Below are 20,243 nucleotides of genomic sequence, written 5' to 3' on the forward strand. Positions count from 1 at the left end.
GCTAATGTACACATACTGAAGCAAAATTAGAATTACTATAATAAAAACCCCCCCGGTGCATGTTCTCACCATAGTGGGAGGGACGGTGACCTGTCTACCTGGCCTGCTCGGTCTGCTGTCCAGGTCCCCTTGCTGATGGGCAACTTCAAGGCCCCTGCTGCTCTCCCTTCATGTGGTGTTTCCAGACAAGGCTTTTATTGCTCAGTCCCCCTGCCTGATTCACATAAGCTCTAAACGATGTCACCTTCCGCTCCTAATGGTCCCAATATTTCCCCACTGCTGCTGCTGTCTTTTCCCTTTCCACAGAAAACCTGTGAAAGAGGAAAAAAGATGGGATAGCTACACAATGCCTTCTGAGTGCCCCCCTCCATCTGGACGCACCCTTTACCTATAAACCCGGTCTGGGCAGCCCTTCAAACAGAGGACTGTTCTCTGTAAAGGAGGGCCCGGGGGCACCCTAGAAAGGCACTCTGCACATGCTTGTAGTCTGCACATGCGTTTCTTTATCATTCCTTTACATCTTCCGATGGGTTGAAGATGGATTCTGGAACGAATGTGCTAAGAAAGCCTTGTGACACATGTTAAGCTTTGGCTGTCAGGGGCAGCGGGAAAGACCCGAGCGAGCAGTTTGGGTGAGATCGCCGCTTCGCGGCCAGGCAGCCCCGCTCTCCGCTGAAGGCAGCCTCGTCCCGCTGCAGGGGAAAGAGTTTGAGATCTCCAGGAAGGACAGGGGGCGATGCGAGAGGAGGAGCGGCGGCGGCAGGAGACGAGTAGGAGGTGGGTGCGCTCCTTCTCGCCCTATAAAAGAGACGGGCTTCTCCACTCCCATTCTGGACTAAATCGGCCCTGGGCAGCCGTCTCTCTCTCCTTCCCTCCCTGGCAGTAAGCCTAGAAGATAAAGTAAGTTTCTTTTCGTGTGCAACTTTCCGCTCTCTCTCTAAAGAGACAACTGTGCTGATTTGATAGATTTGCAAACTTGGAGCCCTGATTGTATGTACCTGTCCAGCCTCCTCCTATTATTATTATTATTATTATTATTATTATTATTATTAGATTTAGACCCTGCCTTTCTGTCTAAAGATTCCCAAGGCAGCCTGCAGCGGATTGCAAATACTATAACCAAAATAACCTACATGCATAACCTGATCAATGGGAAATCCCACTGATTTCTCTGGAGCTAATTTCCAAGTAACAGCTGTTTAGGTTCGCATCCTGGTGCTCTGTCTTGAACATGTTCCCTGGAAAGTCAATAACTTAACGGGGAGTTACCTCCAAGGAAGCTTGGAGAATGGGCGAGCTTGGAGAAGCCACAGGCACAAAAAGAAGAGAACTTAAAAGAGGATGAAGCTACCTCTCTTTAATCACCTTGTCATACTTACACTCAGGCGTGGTAAAACAGTGAGGTTTTACATCCTTCCATTGCATGGTTGTGAGTGAAGTCTGCGCTAGTGATTTGTGATGGGGAGTGATTCTGGGTTAAAATGAAGGACGAGTGGAAACTTGTGGATTTTTTGGGAACAGGGATTCTTGCTGCTCTCTGCAGTTCCTGGTTGTTAGGATGTGAAATCAATCAACAAGGGATTGCTAATGTCCAGCTGACGTTTTTCATTGCTGGAATGTCAAAATGTGTTGCTTTAAGAAAACATCAGAGTTAGCAATCGACAATTCTATGTAGTCTACAGGACAAATAATTACTGATGTTCCAACAGGGTGGAGAAAATGGGGTGGGATCTCCTACTGGATTTGCACCCCAATCCTAAGCATAAGCTTGTTTGTGTGAGGATCTAGCCATACATGAACCTCAAGTAAACTAATCGAAATTGGGACTCAGAAAACTGTTGATCAGACTGCCCGGTAAAGTAAACAAAAATACAGTGATACTTGGGAAAATTACTTTATCTAGAAACCTACTCTGAGTGGGAAAACTCTATTTCATTCACTGGCTTGTAAACTGAATTACTGCTCTACTGCTGTCTTTCAGGATGAATTTCAGAGGGGTAGTCCAGTTAGTCTATTGCAGCAGAACCAGTAGAAAGAACCCTTTCCCACCTTGAAGGCTAAGAGGTGTATTCTCTGGCATGTGCTTTTGTGGGCCAGAGACCAGTTCATTGTGCATCTGATGAAAAGCTTATGAAAAGCCATGGAAGCGTATGCCAATGTATTTATGTATGTATCTATTTATTTATTACATTTCTACTCTGCCCAATAACCAATGTTCTCTGGGTGGATTACAAGCAGTTAAAAATATAAAAATATAATACAAATATTTAAAAGAATAAAATGCAATATAATGCATTTTTCCCAGTACAGGGTTATGCATGGTTACTCAGAAGTAAGTCCAACTGTGTTCAGTGGAACTTGCTCACTCATAAGTGTGCATATGATTGTGACTTCTCTCTTTAAGGTGCTACAGGTCTCTGTTATCTTTGAGGATTTTTCGATTAAGAACAGGGCTGTGTACCTAAATTCCACTCTTTCTTGGCAGTAAGTCCCATACAAATTAATGGGACTCCTAGCGAAGCAAGTTTTGGAATAAGGTGGTCTAGGTTAGATGTGTGCATTTCACCTGACTGCCCATGCTGGAAACTTGTATTTGGAAATCAGTCCCAATATTTTTTTTTCTGAATAGAGTTCAAATAAATACTTAGGCTAAGATATTGGTAGGAAGATTAGTTTTGTTTAATACTCCCTTAAAATCTCTGTTAAATTTCTTGTGGGTTAGCTGACCCAAGTAGAGCACAAAGAGATCCTAAAAGCCCAATAAATTCATTGACTTGGAGGTAAAAGATTTAATTGGAAAGAGGCAATCAATTATTTCTGATACTGTGTAGAATCTTCACCACAAACATGTAAAAATCCCTCAAATGATAAATAATTTTAATTGAGGTAAAGGAAATAATATGTCCACAACTGTTCATATAACAATTTGTTTTGTTGGGAGGATGCCAACTGAAATATTTTGCTTGTTGCAATCTTGTTAAAGGATGGACCAGAAAAGAGGCCATTATAACATGAAAATGTACACATTCTATTGAAATCTAATGGGCATCTAATATTACCAGAGCTGTTGGGTAAATTAAATTTAAGATGCATTCATGGACTGGGACAAAACCAATTAAAAGTAAAAGAGATAAAACTTGAAAGGAATAATATGGGGACTTACTGAAACAAAGGGTGGAGAATGGCCATAGAAATATATGGGTTCCTTCTTAATGGCCATTGGAATGTTAGGGACCATCCTGATTGATTTCATTGTGACTTACCTGTAAGTAGGTATCATGATCTTGTTGTTGTTGTATAGATGCAGACTTGCTCTAAATAAAATATACAGGTTTATTTTACACATACAGGTTTTAAACTGCAGATGGTGCATGGTGCATTCAATGTCCACATAGATTTTGTTCAGCTATTTCTGTACATGTATACACATAATGCTGATTGGCGCTTCTGTGCCTCTCTTAGAAGTTATTTTTCCTCTCCCTGCTGTACAAGTAAACTGCAACAGCAGAAACTGCAAATGAATCTGTGAAATGCATGTGTGGTTTTTCTCTGTGTGAACTTCATTGGATTGCGGCCAATACGTACATATTACTGCAAGTGTCTGAAATGTGGTGAATGCTGACATTCACATGTGAATGTTGACAATCCCAGATGAATGTTGTGAATTTCCAGAAACATAGAGATACAGCAGAGATTGTTGACAGTTGCCTAAATGTGATCGTCAGTATTCAAAACGTGGGGAAATAGATACCTGTTTTTCGGCAGTCATAGAAAATTGCAGACCATCACATTTCAGACATTCACTGGACAGACAGAATGAGAGAGAATATATATATATATATATATATATATATATATAGGCCGGGGGGGGGGGGTTAGGGGAAGTTTTGATTGTTTGCTTTAGCTACAGGCTGTTGCAAAGCCAACATAGAAAAATTTAAAAACTAAACAAATACAAAATTACACTAAATAAAATATATACTTTAAAAGAGAGCCAAGAATCGAACACATTCATAAGCCCTTGAAAAATCTGGGCAGTCTTTACATAAAAAGGGATTATGTAATTCTGACAGGTTTACAGTGTAATCATATGCATATTTACCTAGGAGTAAATCCCACTGTGTTCAATAGGGCTTACTTCTAAATTACTGGGTTTAGGATTGCAGACTTGGAAGTAGAGTTGGCCAAAACCAATAGCAGGAGTTTCCAAGTTAATCTGGGAAATACTTCAGGGGGAGGGGAACAACACAGCAAAAGTGTCTGTTCAGTTGTATGGAGTAGGGGAAATGGCTGCAACTACGGAAAACCTTTGAGGTTTTTCCCAGTTGCAGGAAGTTTCCCAGTTCTTCTCCTGCCCCAGACCCCTCTCCACTGCATTCACACACTAAATTCAGCAAGGTGTGGGTTCAAGCAGCAAAATTCATGTTTGCCTTGGGCAACAAAATAGCTTGAGTTTGCCCTGTTCACAACAGTGTTTGCTTCTACAAACTGGTCCCTAGTTTTGCTAGCAAAAGATGCTGCTATCTAAGTAGATATACTTGTGTACATACACTGTTACTTTTATTATATGGCACCTAGTAGTGGACTGGCTTTAATAAGTATATAATATGCTATATACATGTACAATGGGTGTAATCCAGCAAAAGGTTAGTCGTCATTTGGTCCCAGTCATGTTGAATTAAAAGAAAATTCTGTATTCAAAGTTATAAAAGTTATTCAAATCCAAACCTTTCTTGGTTTAATTATTGCCATTAGGTTGGATCCAGATTTACACTGGATCAAGTGTGCTGCCGGAAGTGGATTCCCCCCCTCTTTCCCATAGCAGCCCCCCCCCACTCCCGCTCCCTGAAAATACTACACTGTGGTGGTGGGGAGAAGGGATTCCCCCAAATTAAGTAGAGGGACATTCTGTGGGCGGAGTCCTTCTCACATGGAAGACAATTCCTAGATGCAATCCATTATTTATTTCACTAGCAAACTTTTTTTTGCAACCCGCTCCCACTTTTAATGTTTACATTTAAAAAGGAAATAATAGATTAAGATTTTATTTGTACTGGAATATTTAACCTTATGGGTAAAATGTATGCATGTTTGTTTCCAAGAGACTACCTGTTCGTAAGCCACATGCAGTACAATCCTATGCATGTTTACTCAAAAGTAACTCCAATCTAGGATTTAGGTAAATATGCTTGGATTGCAGCCTTAATGGAGTCAGATTCTGTGTAATTTGCATTTTGCACACTTAACAGATATTCTTCACAGAACGCAGAATTATAGTCCAGACATATTCATTGAGATTTGTGTAGAAAAATATCCATCTGTTGAGCAAATAAGGGCACAATTCTATGTATGTCTAGACAGAAAAAACTCTTACAACTCCCAGCATGCCCCAGTCAGCCATGCTGGCTGAGGAATACTGGGAGCTGTAGGACTTTTTTCTGTCTAAACATGCATAGGATTGCACCCTAAGACACCAAATAAGTTAGATGCTAACTGTAATTAGACAATCTTATATCTCAAGGTTAATTTCTGCTGGTACAAAAGGGAAAATTGATTCAATAAACGAGATCGGGGACTCCAGTTCTAAACATGTCTACTTGGAAATAAGTCCCACTGCTTTTATTAATTAACATTTCAATCCTACTCATGGAAATAAGTCCAGTTCACATGTCACGGTGTGCAGGCTGTTTCCAGTTTGAATAAACAACGTATGAACATAGTTTGTAGGTTGTTAGCGTGACATCCAAACTTGGACACTCTGTGTTGTTTCTGGGTTAAACAAGTCAGAGTTAAACCAACAACAAATCATAGGTTAACTCTGGGTTGTTTAACCCAGAAACAACCCAGAGTGTCTGGGTTCAGGCGTCACACTAGCAGCTCTTAAATGGGGTGCTTCTAGGTTATTTATTCAAACTGGAAACGGCTTGCATGCAGTTTGCATGCTCCACACAAATCCTGGGTTAATTAATTAATCCAGGATTTGTTGACTTGAGAACCAGGTCACTATGTTCAATGGGACTTACTCCCAGGTAAATGGATATAGGATTGCAGCCTAAACTTACTTTTGAGTTAAGATAGTTGGAATTGCATCCTGTTTGATTGCTGTTTAGGCCATTCACCTTATTCTGAAATTCCGTTAGTACAGACATCCAGTTTACCTTAACCACAGTTCTATGTGCCTTGACCACAGTTCTTGGTTTTGCACATCAGCACAAACATCTCCACCATTGTGACAAATGGAGCAGATGATTTACTAGCCTAATTCTCCCATGTTAAAAATAAAACAACCATTCATGAGTAATAGCTAGCCATGCAGATTGGATTGAAGAGTTACCAAATGGGGAGAACACTATGAAACACTTTTGTATGCTGAAAACTGCAGCACAAATATTACATCAGATTGCAGCATAATGATAATGATAATGAACAAATCTGTGACTGTGATCTTCCTAAGTAAAAGCCCTTCGAAATAAGCGTCCTTGTTGACTGTAGGTTGACCCCCACCAATGGACTATAGAAATGCATCTGAGAGCTGCAAGGAGCTCTCCGTGCCCTGCTCTGACTCCAGCTCTCTGCCATCCTCTATATCTGGCATGGATCCCTTGGCTGGACAACGGGCTGGGGCAACCCTGGGGAGACCAGCAGCCGCAAACGCAGCCCGAGAGCGCAGCAGAGTACAGACTCTACGCCATGCCTTCTTGGAGCTCCAGAGGACCCTGCCCTCTGTGCCACCTGACACCAAGCTCTCCAAATTGGACGTGCTGCTCTTGGCCACCACCTACATTGCTCACCTCACCCGCAGCCTGCAGGATGAAGAAGAATTGCCTGGAGAGGGCTTGGGCACGCTGAGAGGGGATGGCTACCTGCACCCCGTTAAGGTAAGCAAGGTCGTTTCTCTTAAGATGCCAAATCGAATAAAGGTGTCGAAACATTAGAGCCATAGTCACTGTAACAATTCCACAGTGCCAATCCCCAGGGACAAGATCTTTCGTCCCATTCAGTAAGAAAGAATGTACTTCCTAAAAAGGTGTACAGGATTGTAGGCTTCAATCAGTAAAAGGTCTGATATGTATTAAAGCAACTTCTGCTTCTCTCAGTTGCTGGCTCTTTAATTAGTTCAGGGAAGCTACTAATTAAAGGGCTGGTCAGGAGGAGAAGCAGAAGCTATTTTAAACCATGCCACAGAGGCAGACCTCACTGTAACCTGCCCTTTTATTAGTTGTTTCCTACACTCACTCTGTCCACTGGTATTATTGAAATTGGCCCTTACTCGTTTTTAAAAACAAAATATATCAAAGTTATTGTGCTTTATTTATTTTGTTAAAGTAGGATTATGGTGAGCCTTGGTTATAAGCAATAACGTTTGTGTGCAATTTTTAAAAATTGTGCACTAGTGCTTTAGCAAAAGAAAAAAGAAGGCCAAATTCTGTCTATAGATGAAAATGGACCCCAGGACCCCCTGATGTTGCCCCCCCCCCCACCAGAGGGAAGAGAACAGGTAGCAGGATATGGTAATGACAAGACAATCAGGAACTTCAGGGCAAGCAATGCAGAAATGCAGGGCATCACCAGCCACACAACTATTCTGACACTTACTTGGAAGTTCCATTGGGATGAGAGGAACACTTCCAAGGGAATGTTTCTATGGAACGGGTCAGCCATTTCCAGGAGATAGCACCAGTGGCGACTGGTGCCCATTGGGGCTGGTGGGACAGAGGACAGGGCACATACGCAATACCCTACTGAGATTGTCAGAAGCAGGCAGTAGAAGATCATACACGGCAGTCGGCAGCTGCATGCCGTGCACTGGAACAATGGTACCTGGTTGTGATGGGATTTCTCTGCCACAAGTGGGTAGGGAAGAGGCAGAGGATCGCCCACCCCATTCGCCCCAAATATAGAGCCACATCTGGATAGCACAGCAGGAAATTATCCGAAACTCCCATTTCTGGAATGGGACAAGACAAAAGAGGTCACGGAAGGGAGCTCTGCTGACTTATTCCATTCCTGAAGCAGTAGTTTTGGGTAGTTTTTTTGGGCTGCGCTAGCAAGTGCTACTTTCCCATTGTGCAGATAGTCATTCCCACTAGTGCAGTGTGTTTAGATCCAGTAGATTGCCAGCTTTGGATACTTCCCAATGCAATTGGTTCTACAATATATTAACACTCTGCTATTGCGATCCAAGTACCTGAAGACACATGAGACCACTGTCCTTTGTTGCAGATAGGCTATTCAGAGGCAGGTCTTTGAAAAGTATCATAAACATTTTCTTATAGAGAACCATCAGGGCCATCATAGAGTTACGGAAAGTGCTTCAGCCCAGCACTTCAACTGGAATATTAAAATCTGCTTAGATGTTGTTGTTGTTGTTCAGTCTGTCCTGTTGGGCAAAGTAGATGGAGAAGACAGGGGGCAGCACTACCAAATGGCAAAAAATGTGAAGGACTAGCCCCAAACTGCTATTTAAATGTCTTTAATGGAATTATCTCTAGATCATCCCATATGTTTCAAGGAGGCTATGCAGTTCTTCATTGTGGAAGTCTAAGGGAGGTATCCAATTAAGCCCACTGACAAAATAGCTTCGTGTCAGTAGAACAGGGTAGGAGCCAATTCCCTTTCTCCACTACACCCTCCTGCCAACCTCAAACTCTGCTCATGAAGGGTGGGGACCCTCTAGAGCAGATGGGGGCGGGGGTGCAGTGGCTGCAGGGAAGGCCCATTGCACGAGCTGGTGCACTCGCTCACTGTTGGCTATCGCCATATACACTGTTATAGGGAGATTATGCTTTCTTCTCCCAGCTTCCTGAATACCTTCCTCCATGAAACGTATCTAATGATCTGAAGATAATTCCATTAAAGGCAGTTTTGTATCATCTTCGGAAATCACGGAGGACAGGGGAAGTGCCAGATGACTGGAGGAGGGCTAACGTTGTCCCTATCGTCAAAAAGGGTAAAAAGGAGGAACCTGGGAACTACAGACCAGTCAGTCTGACATCAATCCCTGGGAAAATTCTGGAGCAGATGATAAAGGAATCCATCTGGAAGCACCTTGACAACAATGCTGTGATTACTCGAAGCCAACATGGATTTGTCAAAAACAAGTCTTGCCAGGCAAATCTGATCTCATTTTTTGATCAAGTAACTTCCCTTGTAGACCGTGGGAATGTTGTAGACATCATATACCTCGACTTCAGCAAAGCTTTCGACAAAGTGCCCTATGATATCCTGATGAGCAAACTTGCTCGAAGTGGGCTAGATGAAACAATGATCCGGTGGATCCACAGTTGGCTACAGAATCGGACTCAAAGAGTGCTTATCAATGGGACCTTCTCAAACTGGGGAGAGGTAACGAGTGGGGTACTGCAGGGCTCAGTCCTGGGCCCAGTGCTCTTCAACATTGTTATCAATGACTTGGAGGAGGAGGTGCAGGGAATGCTGATCAAATTTGCAGATGACACAAAATTGGGTGGGATAGCTAATACTTTGGAAGACAGAAACAAAATTCAAAGTCATCTGGATAGACTGGAGCCCTGGGCAGAAAACAACAGAATGACATTTAATAGGGATAAATGCCAAGTTCTGCACCTAGGAAAAAGAAACCAAATGCACAGTTACAAGATGGGGGATACATGGCTCAACCACACTACAAGTGAGAAGGATCTTGGAATTGTTGTCGATCACAAGCTGAATATGAGCCAACAATGTGATGTGGCTGCAAAAAAGGCAAATGCTTTTTTGGGCTGCATTAATAGAAGCATAGCTTCCAAATCCCGGGAAGTACTAGTTCCCCTCTACTCAGCACTGGTTAGGCCTCATCTGGAATACTGTGTACAGTTCTGGGCACCACACTTTAAGAAGGATGCAGACAAGCTGGAGAGGGTTCAGAGGAGGGGCAACAAAGATGATCAGGGGACTGGAAACAAAGCCCTATGAAGAGAGACTGAAAGAACTGGGCATGTTTAGCCTTGAGAAGAGAAGACTGAGGGGAGATATGATAGCGCTCTTCAAGTACTTGAAAGGTGGTCACAGAGAGGAAGGCCAGGATCTCTTCTTGATCATCCCAGAGTGCAGGACACAGAATGATGGGCTCAAGTTACAGGAAGCCAGATTCCGGCTGAACATCAGGAAAAACTTCCTGACTGTAAGAGCAATACGACAATGGAACCAATTACCTGGGGAGGTGGTGGGCTCTCCCACACTGGAGGCCTTCAAGACGAGGCTGGACAGCCATTTGTCAGGGATGCTCTGACTTAGATTCCTGCATTGAGCAGGGGGTTGGACTCGATGGCCTTGTAGGCCCCTTCCAACCCTACTATTCTATGATTCTATGAGTCCCTCTTGTTCTTTGTCAGCAATATAGGCAGCCAATACTTCCTCACAGTGAAGCAGTTTATGTTCCATAAATAAGCTGTCTTGCCAGTTGTTGTTACAGCTAGTATTAGTAGCGCAGTCCTGTATGTGTCTGCTCAAAAGTCAGTCCCATTGAGTTCAATGAGGCGTATTGCCAGGTCAGTATGTTCCTCAATGTACTTTCCTTGAACACAGTAAAACACTGTACCAGGGTGTCCAGTATGGTACCCATTGGCACTGATGGGCCCAGACACCTGCCTTGGTGTCTGCCAGGTTCCCTCCCCCTTCTGATTTTCTAAATTGTTTAAATTTAATTTAAAAAACAAACGGGGACACTGCCACGCTGCAAAGCAAAGTGTCAGCCTCCAGCACCATCTTTGTCTCCAAGAATGCTTCTGGATCCCACATCTCTGAGCCTCAACAGTTTGCCTTCTGTGAAATGAGTGCTGGAGCTGAAAAATGTGGGTTCATACCTCACCTTTGCGTTATACTTAGATTGTTGGGCAAGTTACTGTTCTTTTAGTCTCATCAGTTTGCCTTCTGGGAAATGGGTGTTTTGTGATCAGCCACAACTACCATGGCAACCATTTTGTTAATGGGCAAGTTCCCCATGGCAGCCATTTTGTGAGAGTGCCTATGACATCCAGCATTCCAAATGTGCCCACTGACCCAAAAAGATTGGGATCCCTGCACTATATAAATGCTGAGTGTTATTTTTAAAAGCACACACTGTCTACTCTTGTTATCTGTTTAAAATCTTTTGGATAGCATGGGCTATGTGTCTGAATAAAGAGTCCGCAGCACCACCCTTTTAACCAGTGCCACAGTGTCTTCTCAATTTTTTAAAATAGGTTTACACTATTCACAAATGCACACACATATATCTGCCCTTCATAACCAAAAGTTAAGTGGGCTGTGTATACAGCCAGCTGCATTACAGCCTTGTTATATAGGAATCACTTGTTATAAATGGGATTGCAGTTGACAAGAAGCAAATCAGGATGGGTATGTCCTCCTTGTGGGGCCGCAGTGGCTTAGTGGTTAAGGTGCTGAACTGCAGACTGGAAGGTCTGCAGGACAGCAGTTCGAGACCGAGTGCTGCGTGACGGAGTGAGCTCCTGTCTTCAGTCCCAGCTCCTGCCAACCTAGCAGTTCGAAAGCAAGAAATTGCAAGTAGATAAATAGGTACCGCTTTGGCGGGAAAGGTAACAGCGTTCCGTGCATCTCAGTGTTCAGTCATGCCGGCCACATGACCACGGAAGCGTCTTCGGACAGCACTGGCTCTTCGGCTTAGAAATGGAGATGAGCACCACACCCTAGAGTCGGACATGACTGGTTGGGGACACCTTTACCTTTTTACTTTTTTATGTCCTCCTTACATTACATAAGATGCTGCTGTAACCATGGTGTCACAAGCCATATGGTGCAATATTGCAGCTACACTTCTTAATAAATATTCCTTTTTACTTCATTTGAAGTCATCCTAACAAGGTGAGAGCCTTTTTTCAGTTACACAGGATGCTTGATCAGGTAGAACAAAATCCGCTTAACTATGTTGTAATCAATGGGTAAAATCCAACTTAAGGCCTACTTGGAGTAGACCCATTGAAATGAATGGGACTTGTCTAAGTAGGACTTAGATTTTACTCAGTAGTACTACCAATTGTGATATTAGACTACAATCCTATGCATGTATACGTAGGAGAAAGTCCCATTTACTTTAGTGGGACTTGCATTAAAGTAAGTATTAATAAGATTGGGCTACATGCCTTATCTCCAATTGCAGTCTAATGTTTGCATCTGTCTGTGAGGTCAAGAACGTTTTTCCCCTTCTCCACGAATTAACAGGGTTTCCTCTTGTACATTCAGGGCCTACCTAATTGCTCTTGAGGAGCAGGCAGGAGTATTTTCTTGGATCAGGCACAATGATAATTCTTTTTCATAACACTTGGCACACTGCATGGCATGCACCTCTTACCTAAGACATCTGTTAGCATCTTGTACAGTTTTTCCATCTGACACGTACAGCCCAATCCTGTGCATGGTTTCTCAAAGCTAGTCCCTTTAAGATCAATGGAATTTATTTTCTAGTAAATGTATTTATGATTACAATAGCCTCAGAATGTAATATTTGTACTTCCCACAGCTGTAATTTTAAGGTAAAACTTAAGTTTGTGGACTATACATCAATTTAAAACTGGCTTTCTTCTGCTTCCGATCTCCCATTAACATTTTTCACTGGTGCACACAAATACTGCCCAGGAGGTTCAAACTCAATCTAAATATAATTTACCCTTCTTCAGGCCATTCTTCCTCTGGTAAGACTATCTTCTATAGGATAATAGCTTGTGATGAAGATAACTTCTTTGCAATTAGTTCTTGATCTTATTGTTTTCCCTCTGTCTTTTCCTCCTGTTTTTCCTTCACCTAGTTGCAAGCTTTTTGCAGAGGGAAGCTTAATCTGAATTGCTGAAGTATAGCAGTAGTAACAATCTGTATATGTGATACCAGAACATGAGGGCAAAATTAAACATGACACCATCCATGCAATTAGCAATTGCATGAATGGTCTGTTAAAAATTAAGCAGCAGACATGAGGGGCCTAATCCAGATTAAGGTCCTGCTAAAGAGTAGGGGGGCTTTAACACTGTGCTCCCCTCCTACTGTGGTCCCAATCTGGACTGGGGTTCCATGCCTTCTATTTGTATAGAAAACAACAGTCATGAATGGGGAGTTTTCCTTCCAATGCAAGCAGCAGGTGTGTGTGTGAGCCCCGGTCCAGACTGGGACCACGGTGGAGGCAAAGTATTAAAAAAACCCACAACCCTACCCTCTGCCAGGTTCCTGATTTGGATTGAACCCCATGCCTGCTGTTTACTTAAAACCATTCACACAATTGCTAATTGCATGAGTGGCATCATGTCTAATTTGGCTCTGAAAAAAGTATTTGGCTGCAGCCATTCCATTATTCACTGTCTAGTACAGTGGGTTACAACTGTTAAAGCACAAAGATTTGTAAACTACAAATACCTGCATTTATTTCCTCTGCACAGTCTCATTCACCTCTCGTTTCAGAAATCACAACGTCTGAGCAATACTAATCTATTGTGTGCACTTTTGTGTATTTTGTCTTATAGAAATGGCCAATGCGATCAAGGCTTTATATTGGAGCTACAGGACAGTTTCTGAGTCACTCGGCACAAACGGAAAATGCAAATCAAGGAGAAACCTCAACAAACTTATAAATGTAATCCTATGTTTTTCTTTCAAATATTGTTGTATTTATTATGCCAGACATATTTAAAGTCAAATAAATCTTCCAACAACTATGACATTTCTGACTGTCATAGTTCTGACATTTCGGACAGAAGCTGACTGTTTCTGAGGGCATATTGAAATCTGAGGGTTGTTCACACATTATGCATCCAGACGCAGTCTATTCATGTGAGCGGTGTAATATTGTCCTTCCGTCTCAAACTTCCATGATTTCTGAAATGGCAAAATATACTTTTCACTGTACAAACATTGCCACAGCTGAGATCCATGAAATCCTAGCCTCCCATTTGTGAAGGAAGTGGCCAAATGTAACATGTAATGTGGCCCTTACAAATCAATGCAATGGACAATCTACAACCATTAAAACAATGCAGTTTGCATTGTTTTATAAGATGTGGACAACTCCCACAGAAGTTATTACCCCAGTTCTGCCCACATCAATCAAGAAACACTCATGTACTATTCTTCTAGCTGAGCACGTACACCCAGGCTTTTAAGAATTTAAGAAGAGCCCTGCTGGATCAGATCAAAGATGTATCTAGTCCAATGTCCTGTTTCTAGCAATGACCACGCAGGTGCCCCCTAGAACTGCATACACATAGCATCAAGGCAAAAGCTCTTCCTACATAATTTGGCCCCAGAATTGGGTATTCAGGGATACAGTCTCTGAACATGGAGGATCAATTTTGCAATTGTGGCTAAGAGCCATGAAAAGACCCGCACAAACCCAGTTCATAAGAACCTCAGAAGAGTTTACTATGTGATTTGGCTGATCATATTGAGGAAGGAGTCAAAGAAACCACAAAACTCCAGCTCTGCACACACGTGGACCTTTCACATGGAATTCTGTTGCATCTCAAGCGTGTAGAATTAGGGTGCCACTAATACAATATTGTTTGGAAAAGTAAGTTACAACCATCTCTCTTTTTAAAAATATCCCCTAAATTACACACTTTCTACAATAAACATTCTTAAAGATTGCAAATTGAGCACATTTGTGTTTCATGACTATTCGACTCCATTGTTTACACTTTTTTGTGTGTATGTGCGTGCAAGCCTGAACACACAAACCTGCCAACTAAGGACAATGCTTCATGCATCTGATGTAGTAGACTTTAGCCCACAAAAATATATGTCACAATAAATCAGTCTGTAAGGTGCCATAGCAAGATTCTTCGTTGTTCTTGGTGCAAGAAATTAACACTGCTACCCTTCTGGAAGCATTTACCACTCAGATACTCCTCTTGAATGAATGTATTTGCCTCTTTTCTCTGATAAAGTGAATGTGTGTTAATACAAAATGAAAAATTTACAGTAAATCAAATCACTAGTGTGGCATATAAACAATGTAAGCTTTGTAGATTTAATCTAGCAATGTTTTACAATATAATTTAATATTGTCTGTGCTTATCTCTGTCTTGAATGTACTAAATATTTGGGGAAAAAACTTACTTCTATGTTACATGTGTATATGCTTTTTAGGTGAAGTGCTCATTTCAGAAAACAGAGCTTGCATGCTCAGTTAGTTCAATTAAAATATTTGCATGTAAGCAACAGTGGTTAGTAAGAGATTTACCCAGTCATCTTCTCTTATTGTATGTATATGTTATACTTGATTTACAGAATTATGTTTCAAATGCTATTTATATTAAATGATTTGAAAACTGTTATGATTTGTCAAAATCAAAGAAATGCAACAGCTCCCTGAGAAGCCAAGAAAATCAACTGCACTTAAGAGGAATATGCAGGAAAGTTCTCAGAGTATGGTATAGGGTAATAATTATTTGATCACCTCGAAGATTAGGGTTTTCTTAAAACAACAACAACAATAAACTACCCCTTGAATCTGCCATCCCTGGGGCTTATCCCTGAACTATTTAAAAATGTGACTTGCCCAGATGCAAATGCATCAGCATTGAAGAATAATTTGTCCTCCTCTAATTCTACTGTTTTCAGATGCAGCTACTTTTTAAAAAGGAATATTTTAGTAGTTAGTGTCAAAGGGCAGCTTCCAGATGAGGCTTTTGTTGTGCCTCTTTTACAGAATTTTACCAGGGTGTGTATGTCCAGATGATGTCCTCCATTTGTAATCCTCCTGTGTTTTCCCACCACTTCTATCTTTTCTTATCACAAAAAAAACCCCAATTAAAGAGGAAAAGACAGAATAGCCATACAGCGCCTTTTAACTTGTGCTAGAAGCTCTCCATGTGGATGAACCCATTGTTTAACTATTTCAACAATAACATTCAACATTTATATTGATCTTTTCAATATTCCAGACTTATTGAGAAACAAGCTGTGCACATACATCTATGATAATAAAAACAAAGAAAAATGTGATAAGACGAAAAAGGAGCTACATACTTTATACAGGCACAAAGTTCGTTATGCTAGGGCTTGGAGGGTAAACATTCACTCCCTTTCTACTCTTTCTGAAGAACAAGGTTCTCACAGTGATGTATCAGAAGCATAAAATGCCCTAGATGGTTGCCAAATCCCATCACATTTTTCAGAAATATGTGATACAGTACCTGTCTATTGACAGCTGAGGACAGGTTAACCTCTCAGAACCATTTCACACCTTAGGCTGGGAAAACCCATTATATTGGAAAAGACCCTGCTGAAGAGATCAATGAACAACAGGGAACTGCCTGTGTTGTATATTCATTCCAAATAAGTGCTTTGGAAAACCAAAGATTTTAGGATATGGGAACAGGCTACAAATACTGTAGCAACTCTCAATATATGAAGCAACTCTCAATATATGCAAACAGAGTAGTTTGTTCCCAGTATGCTGTTACTGGATTGTAATCATTTGACTATTAAGACACGGAGGGAGCAATCCTATGGGGATAGGCGACCGCCTATCCAATGCAGGGCAGGAGAAGTGCAGAGGGGATCGTCTCCTCCACGCTTCTCCTGCCCTGCATTTTCGGCTAGACAACCGATTTCATCTGTCTAGCTGTGGGAAGTCAGAGCGGGGGTGGCGGCAGCCGGATGACACACAGGATGTGTCGTACCGGCATTTCTGCCCGCCCACCCCTGGGAACGCCCCTTTTACGCCACTCCGTGCTGCTCTTATGAGCGTGGGCTCCAAGGTCGGTTCCCGGGACAGTGCCTAGCCACTGACTAGTGGCCATAGGATTGCACCCTAAGAAAACCCAGAAATGTAGTTTTGATTCCTACAGAATATATAGTGCACCACTGTAACTTCATAATTATGTCTGCAAAGCCTCTTACAGTGCAATTTTATGTTTATTCAGACATAAGTTGTCCTGATTTTAGTGAGACTTATCCTCTAGTATATATGCATAGGATTGCAGTCTTAAAATAGTTTTTTGTTATTTAATCTTTATATATATATATATATATATATATATATAAAGAAAAAACAAAACACAGCAACATAAACACACAATACACATACACTAATATATCTCTTAAGATTGTAAGCTATCTGCCTTTGGCTCCCCTTACACAACAAATGCTTTCTGCCAAAGATTTATTTATTTTGACTTCGTCGCTTTCTCAAGGTCATGCAGAAGATAAAAGCAACTGGACAAAAACATAGCTTTCAGCCATATAAATTCAAACATTAAAACCTTCAAACAATGATTTAAAGAAATAGAAAGTTAATTAAACTGTAATACTTATTCAAAAAAGCAAACAGTCTTAGTACTCTTTTTTCTTCTTTTGAAAGGACCTCTTGAGATAAATTCACTTTGCAAAAGTCTGCAACTCCTTGATTTTAATTCAGGTTAGATTTATACAACTGCCATACTTTCGCTTTTTGCTCAGCAAATGGTACTTGCTGGTAGCTTAAACTTCCAAATGGCACGCCCATCCTTATATTCTCTTGTTTCAAAACAGCTTTTCAGTAGGTGTTTATCTCCAGCGACCTTAGTTTTGAGCCCCTTTGCATCCTCCACAAAGGCAGCTGTTCTTCTAAGATTTCATCCAGATGGTACTGCAGGCTTCCCCTTTATTCTGCAGGGGGGGAAAAAGGGTTTTTCAACCTTTTCACAGCTGTTTGAAAGAGGCGACTTGTGGAGCCCCGCAAGTCACTGCCAGGACGACATGGCCCCTTACCTGAAGTTGTTTTTTGTTATTTAATCTTGAGTAGATCCAAGTGCTGACTTTTGAACCCTGGCGTGACTCTTTCTCCATTCCTAGTATAGCTTTCCTCCACTACTAAAATCCCCTGCCAAGTAGTTTCAGCCCCCAAATCTGATGACAGTAATTTCTGTGGGCCTTCCAGGCAAAATGGCACAGCCACTTTTCTCATTTGTAAGTGGGTTATTCTCCAGTCCTGACTGAATTATCTTCTATCAAAATGTGTCTCATGATTTCGAATATGTGCCTCATCATTTTTTGGCATATGGGCAGAGAAAAAATAATACATTATATATAACCAATCCATGATTTGGAACAAGTTATGAGTTTAATCTCATTTTTCTTTTCATTTTAGTCCTCCCCGCCTTTTACACAAAGACGGCTCTGTTCTATGTAGTCTCTAAGGAACAAATGGTGACTGGTTGAGAATATATTAACAAGAATATTTAACTGGAGGGTATAGTAATTACTGTATATAAACAGGAACCAAATGCACACTGCATGGACTATTTTGAACATACAGCTTATGTACATATATATATATATATATACACACACATAATGTGTATATATATATATATATATATATATAATGTATGTATTTTGTCTGCTCTGTTGGCAGGGATCTGTTTTATTTAATCTTGTAATGCAGCATCTAGACTGAGGTTACTATATAAATAATTTAAAAGCTTTGTAAATGTATGTGAATTACATATTTTTGAATCAGAAGGTGTGGTGACAGCAGTAAAGATTTACTTAAAGGTTTATACTAACTTATTATGTGATTTAAGGTTTTATTACAGTAAATGCCCATTATTCTTAAGAAAGCTTTGTAATAGCATTTTGGACACAAATATGCAGCCTGAAATAATAATTAGCATATCACACAGTTGCACTGAAGTATTGGGTGCTTCCAGTTGAGATTTTTATGGCACAATCACACTACCTCAGTCATAGAATTTTATAGGGGGTCCAGATGATGACATCTTCAATTTGTAGCCCTCTGATGCTTTTCCATCGCTTCTTCCATCTTTCTTTCTTACCAAGAAAAAACCTGGTTAAGCTGAAAAACACCAAATAGTTGCATATGCCTTTTGATTTGGAGTACTAGGTGCTCTCCATCTGGAAGCACCTATTATTTATTATTTATAAGTCATCTAAAATTTACTGAGTGCTGTACACAGATTAAAATCAAGATGGTCCCTACCAACAGGCTTACAATGTAGAACACAACTGTGAAAAAGTATGGGGAGGGAAGAGGGAAACAAGCAATCTCAGGCACCAATTTCCAAAGTAGTTCTGGTTAATCCCAGCTTGAATGGAAACAGAAACCTAAGTGACCCTATCATTACTCATGCAGCAGGAACACCAGCCAAAGAATCTCGAGAGCAGGGCATGGAATTAGTGGTGTAGTGTGCAGCCAGGGCTCTTAGGGATACAGCACTTTTTATCAGGGGGGGCACTGATGTCATCTGCCACCCTCCTCAGAATTCCCTCTTCATTCTAAGCTTAACTGCAATATTCACGGATGAATGTTCTCAGCAACATTATATAGTTGTGCGTAATCCGTGTTGTAATGCAAAGTATTTTAGGTTCGTTTGGTCTTGAATGGGCAATTAAAACCCAATAGTTTTACAACAGATCCGCTCCTGAGGGAAATGAAAACTGGTAGAACTGGTTGTTGATATGGCTCAATACAGCTGCCTGCATGTTTGGACTCCATGGGGGCACGGCTATGGGGGCTGTCATGATAACTGCCTACATCTCAAATTTACCACTACACCACGGAATGGAATAAACATGCACAAAAATAACATGCACAACGCTATGCCTCCCTAGAGATAGGGCATGGGGGCAAAGCTCAGAACTTTACTACCTCCCCCCTCTCAGCCACTGATGTTCCCCTAAACTCGTACGGGAAACAGAAATGCATCCTACTTGCCACCCCCACAATATTCTGAAGCCGCAACCTACTGTGAATTGCCACCGGCAAGACTGTTCACACGGCTTCGAGTCAGCACGTGGACGAACTGTGGGCGGGATCAGCGGGCCCGATCCCACTCCGTGCACGGATGGCCCATTTAAATCGCGTAATTAGAGCTGGTGCGTGGAGCCGGTGATCCGCCCAGAAACTGAGACGCTGGAACGCGGGCGTGGGGAACTGGCTCCTCCTCGCGTGAAGCCCCCGCCCATCGCAGCCAGCGCGTAATCGAGGCAGCCAGGGAGCGGTGAGGAGGGCCGGGCGCAGTTTCTATTACTCGGGCGTGACGGGGCCCGACGCCGCAACCGCAGCGCCTGCTCCGCCTCGCCCTCCCCCGGCCTTCCAACTCGCTCTGCTTCCTTTCTCCCTCGGAGCGGGCGCCACCAGCAGAGCGCGCTTCAGAGCGACTCCCCCGAGCCATTCTGCGTAGGCGACCGTGGCCTACGAGTCCCATGATACCCTGCGCGCCCACGGTTCAGGGACTATCCCGGAGAAATCGTCGCTAATTTCTCATCCACCCGCG

The 20,243-nt window shown here is 42.0% G+C and overlaps 1 protein-coding gene and 1 long non-coding RNA gene across 3 annotated transcripts; one reads left to right on the plus strand and one right to left on the minus strand.

Annotated features, from left to right (window-relative positions):
- Window positions 1–740: 740 nt before the first annotated feature.
- On the plus strand, window positions 741–15,058 carry TCF24 (transcription factor 24). 2 transcript variants are annotated; one of them, XM_084849392.1, is made up of 4 exons: window positions 741–900; window positions 1,982–2,166; window positions 6,493–6,878; window positions 13,488–15,058. In XM_084849392.1, exons 3-4 carry the CDS (start codon window positions 6,507–6,509, stop codon window positions 13,593–13,595), a joined length of 480 nt encoding a protein of 159 aa, XP_084705518.1. In that variant the 5' UTR covers window positions 741–900; window positions 1,982–2,166; window positions 6,493–6,506; the 3' UTR covers window positions 13,596–15,058. The 2 variants fall into 2 exon arrangements, with proteins under 2 accessions (XP_084705518.1, XP_084705517.1); XM_084849391.1 differs by lacking the exon at window positions 1,982–2,166.
- Window positions 15,059–17,112: 2,054 nt separating this feature from the next.
- On the minus strand, window positions 17,113–20,074 carry LOC146346888 (uncharacterized). Its single transcript, XR_014790104.1, has 3 exons — window positions 19,714–20,074; window positions 18,686–18,802; window positions 17,113–17,613 (listed from the first exon to the last, which is right to left on the minus strand). It is a non-coding gene; the product is annotated as an uncharacterized LOC146346888 (long non-coding RNA).
- Between the last annotated feature and the right edge of the window lie 169 nt (window positions 20,075–20,243).

The sequence above is a fragment of the Heloderma suspectum genome, chromosome 4 (genome assembly GCF_057233095.1).
Source record: "Heloderma suspectum isolate Gila_16-S chromosome 4, 16-S_ref, whole genome shotgun sequence".
NCBI lineage: Eukaryota > Metazoa > Chordata > Lepidosauria > Squamata > Helodermatidae > Heloderma > Heloderma suspectum.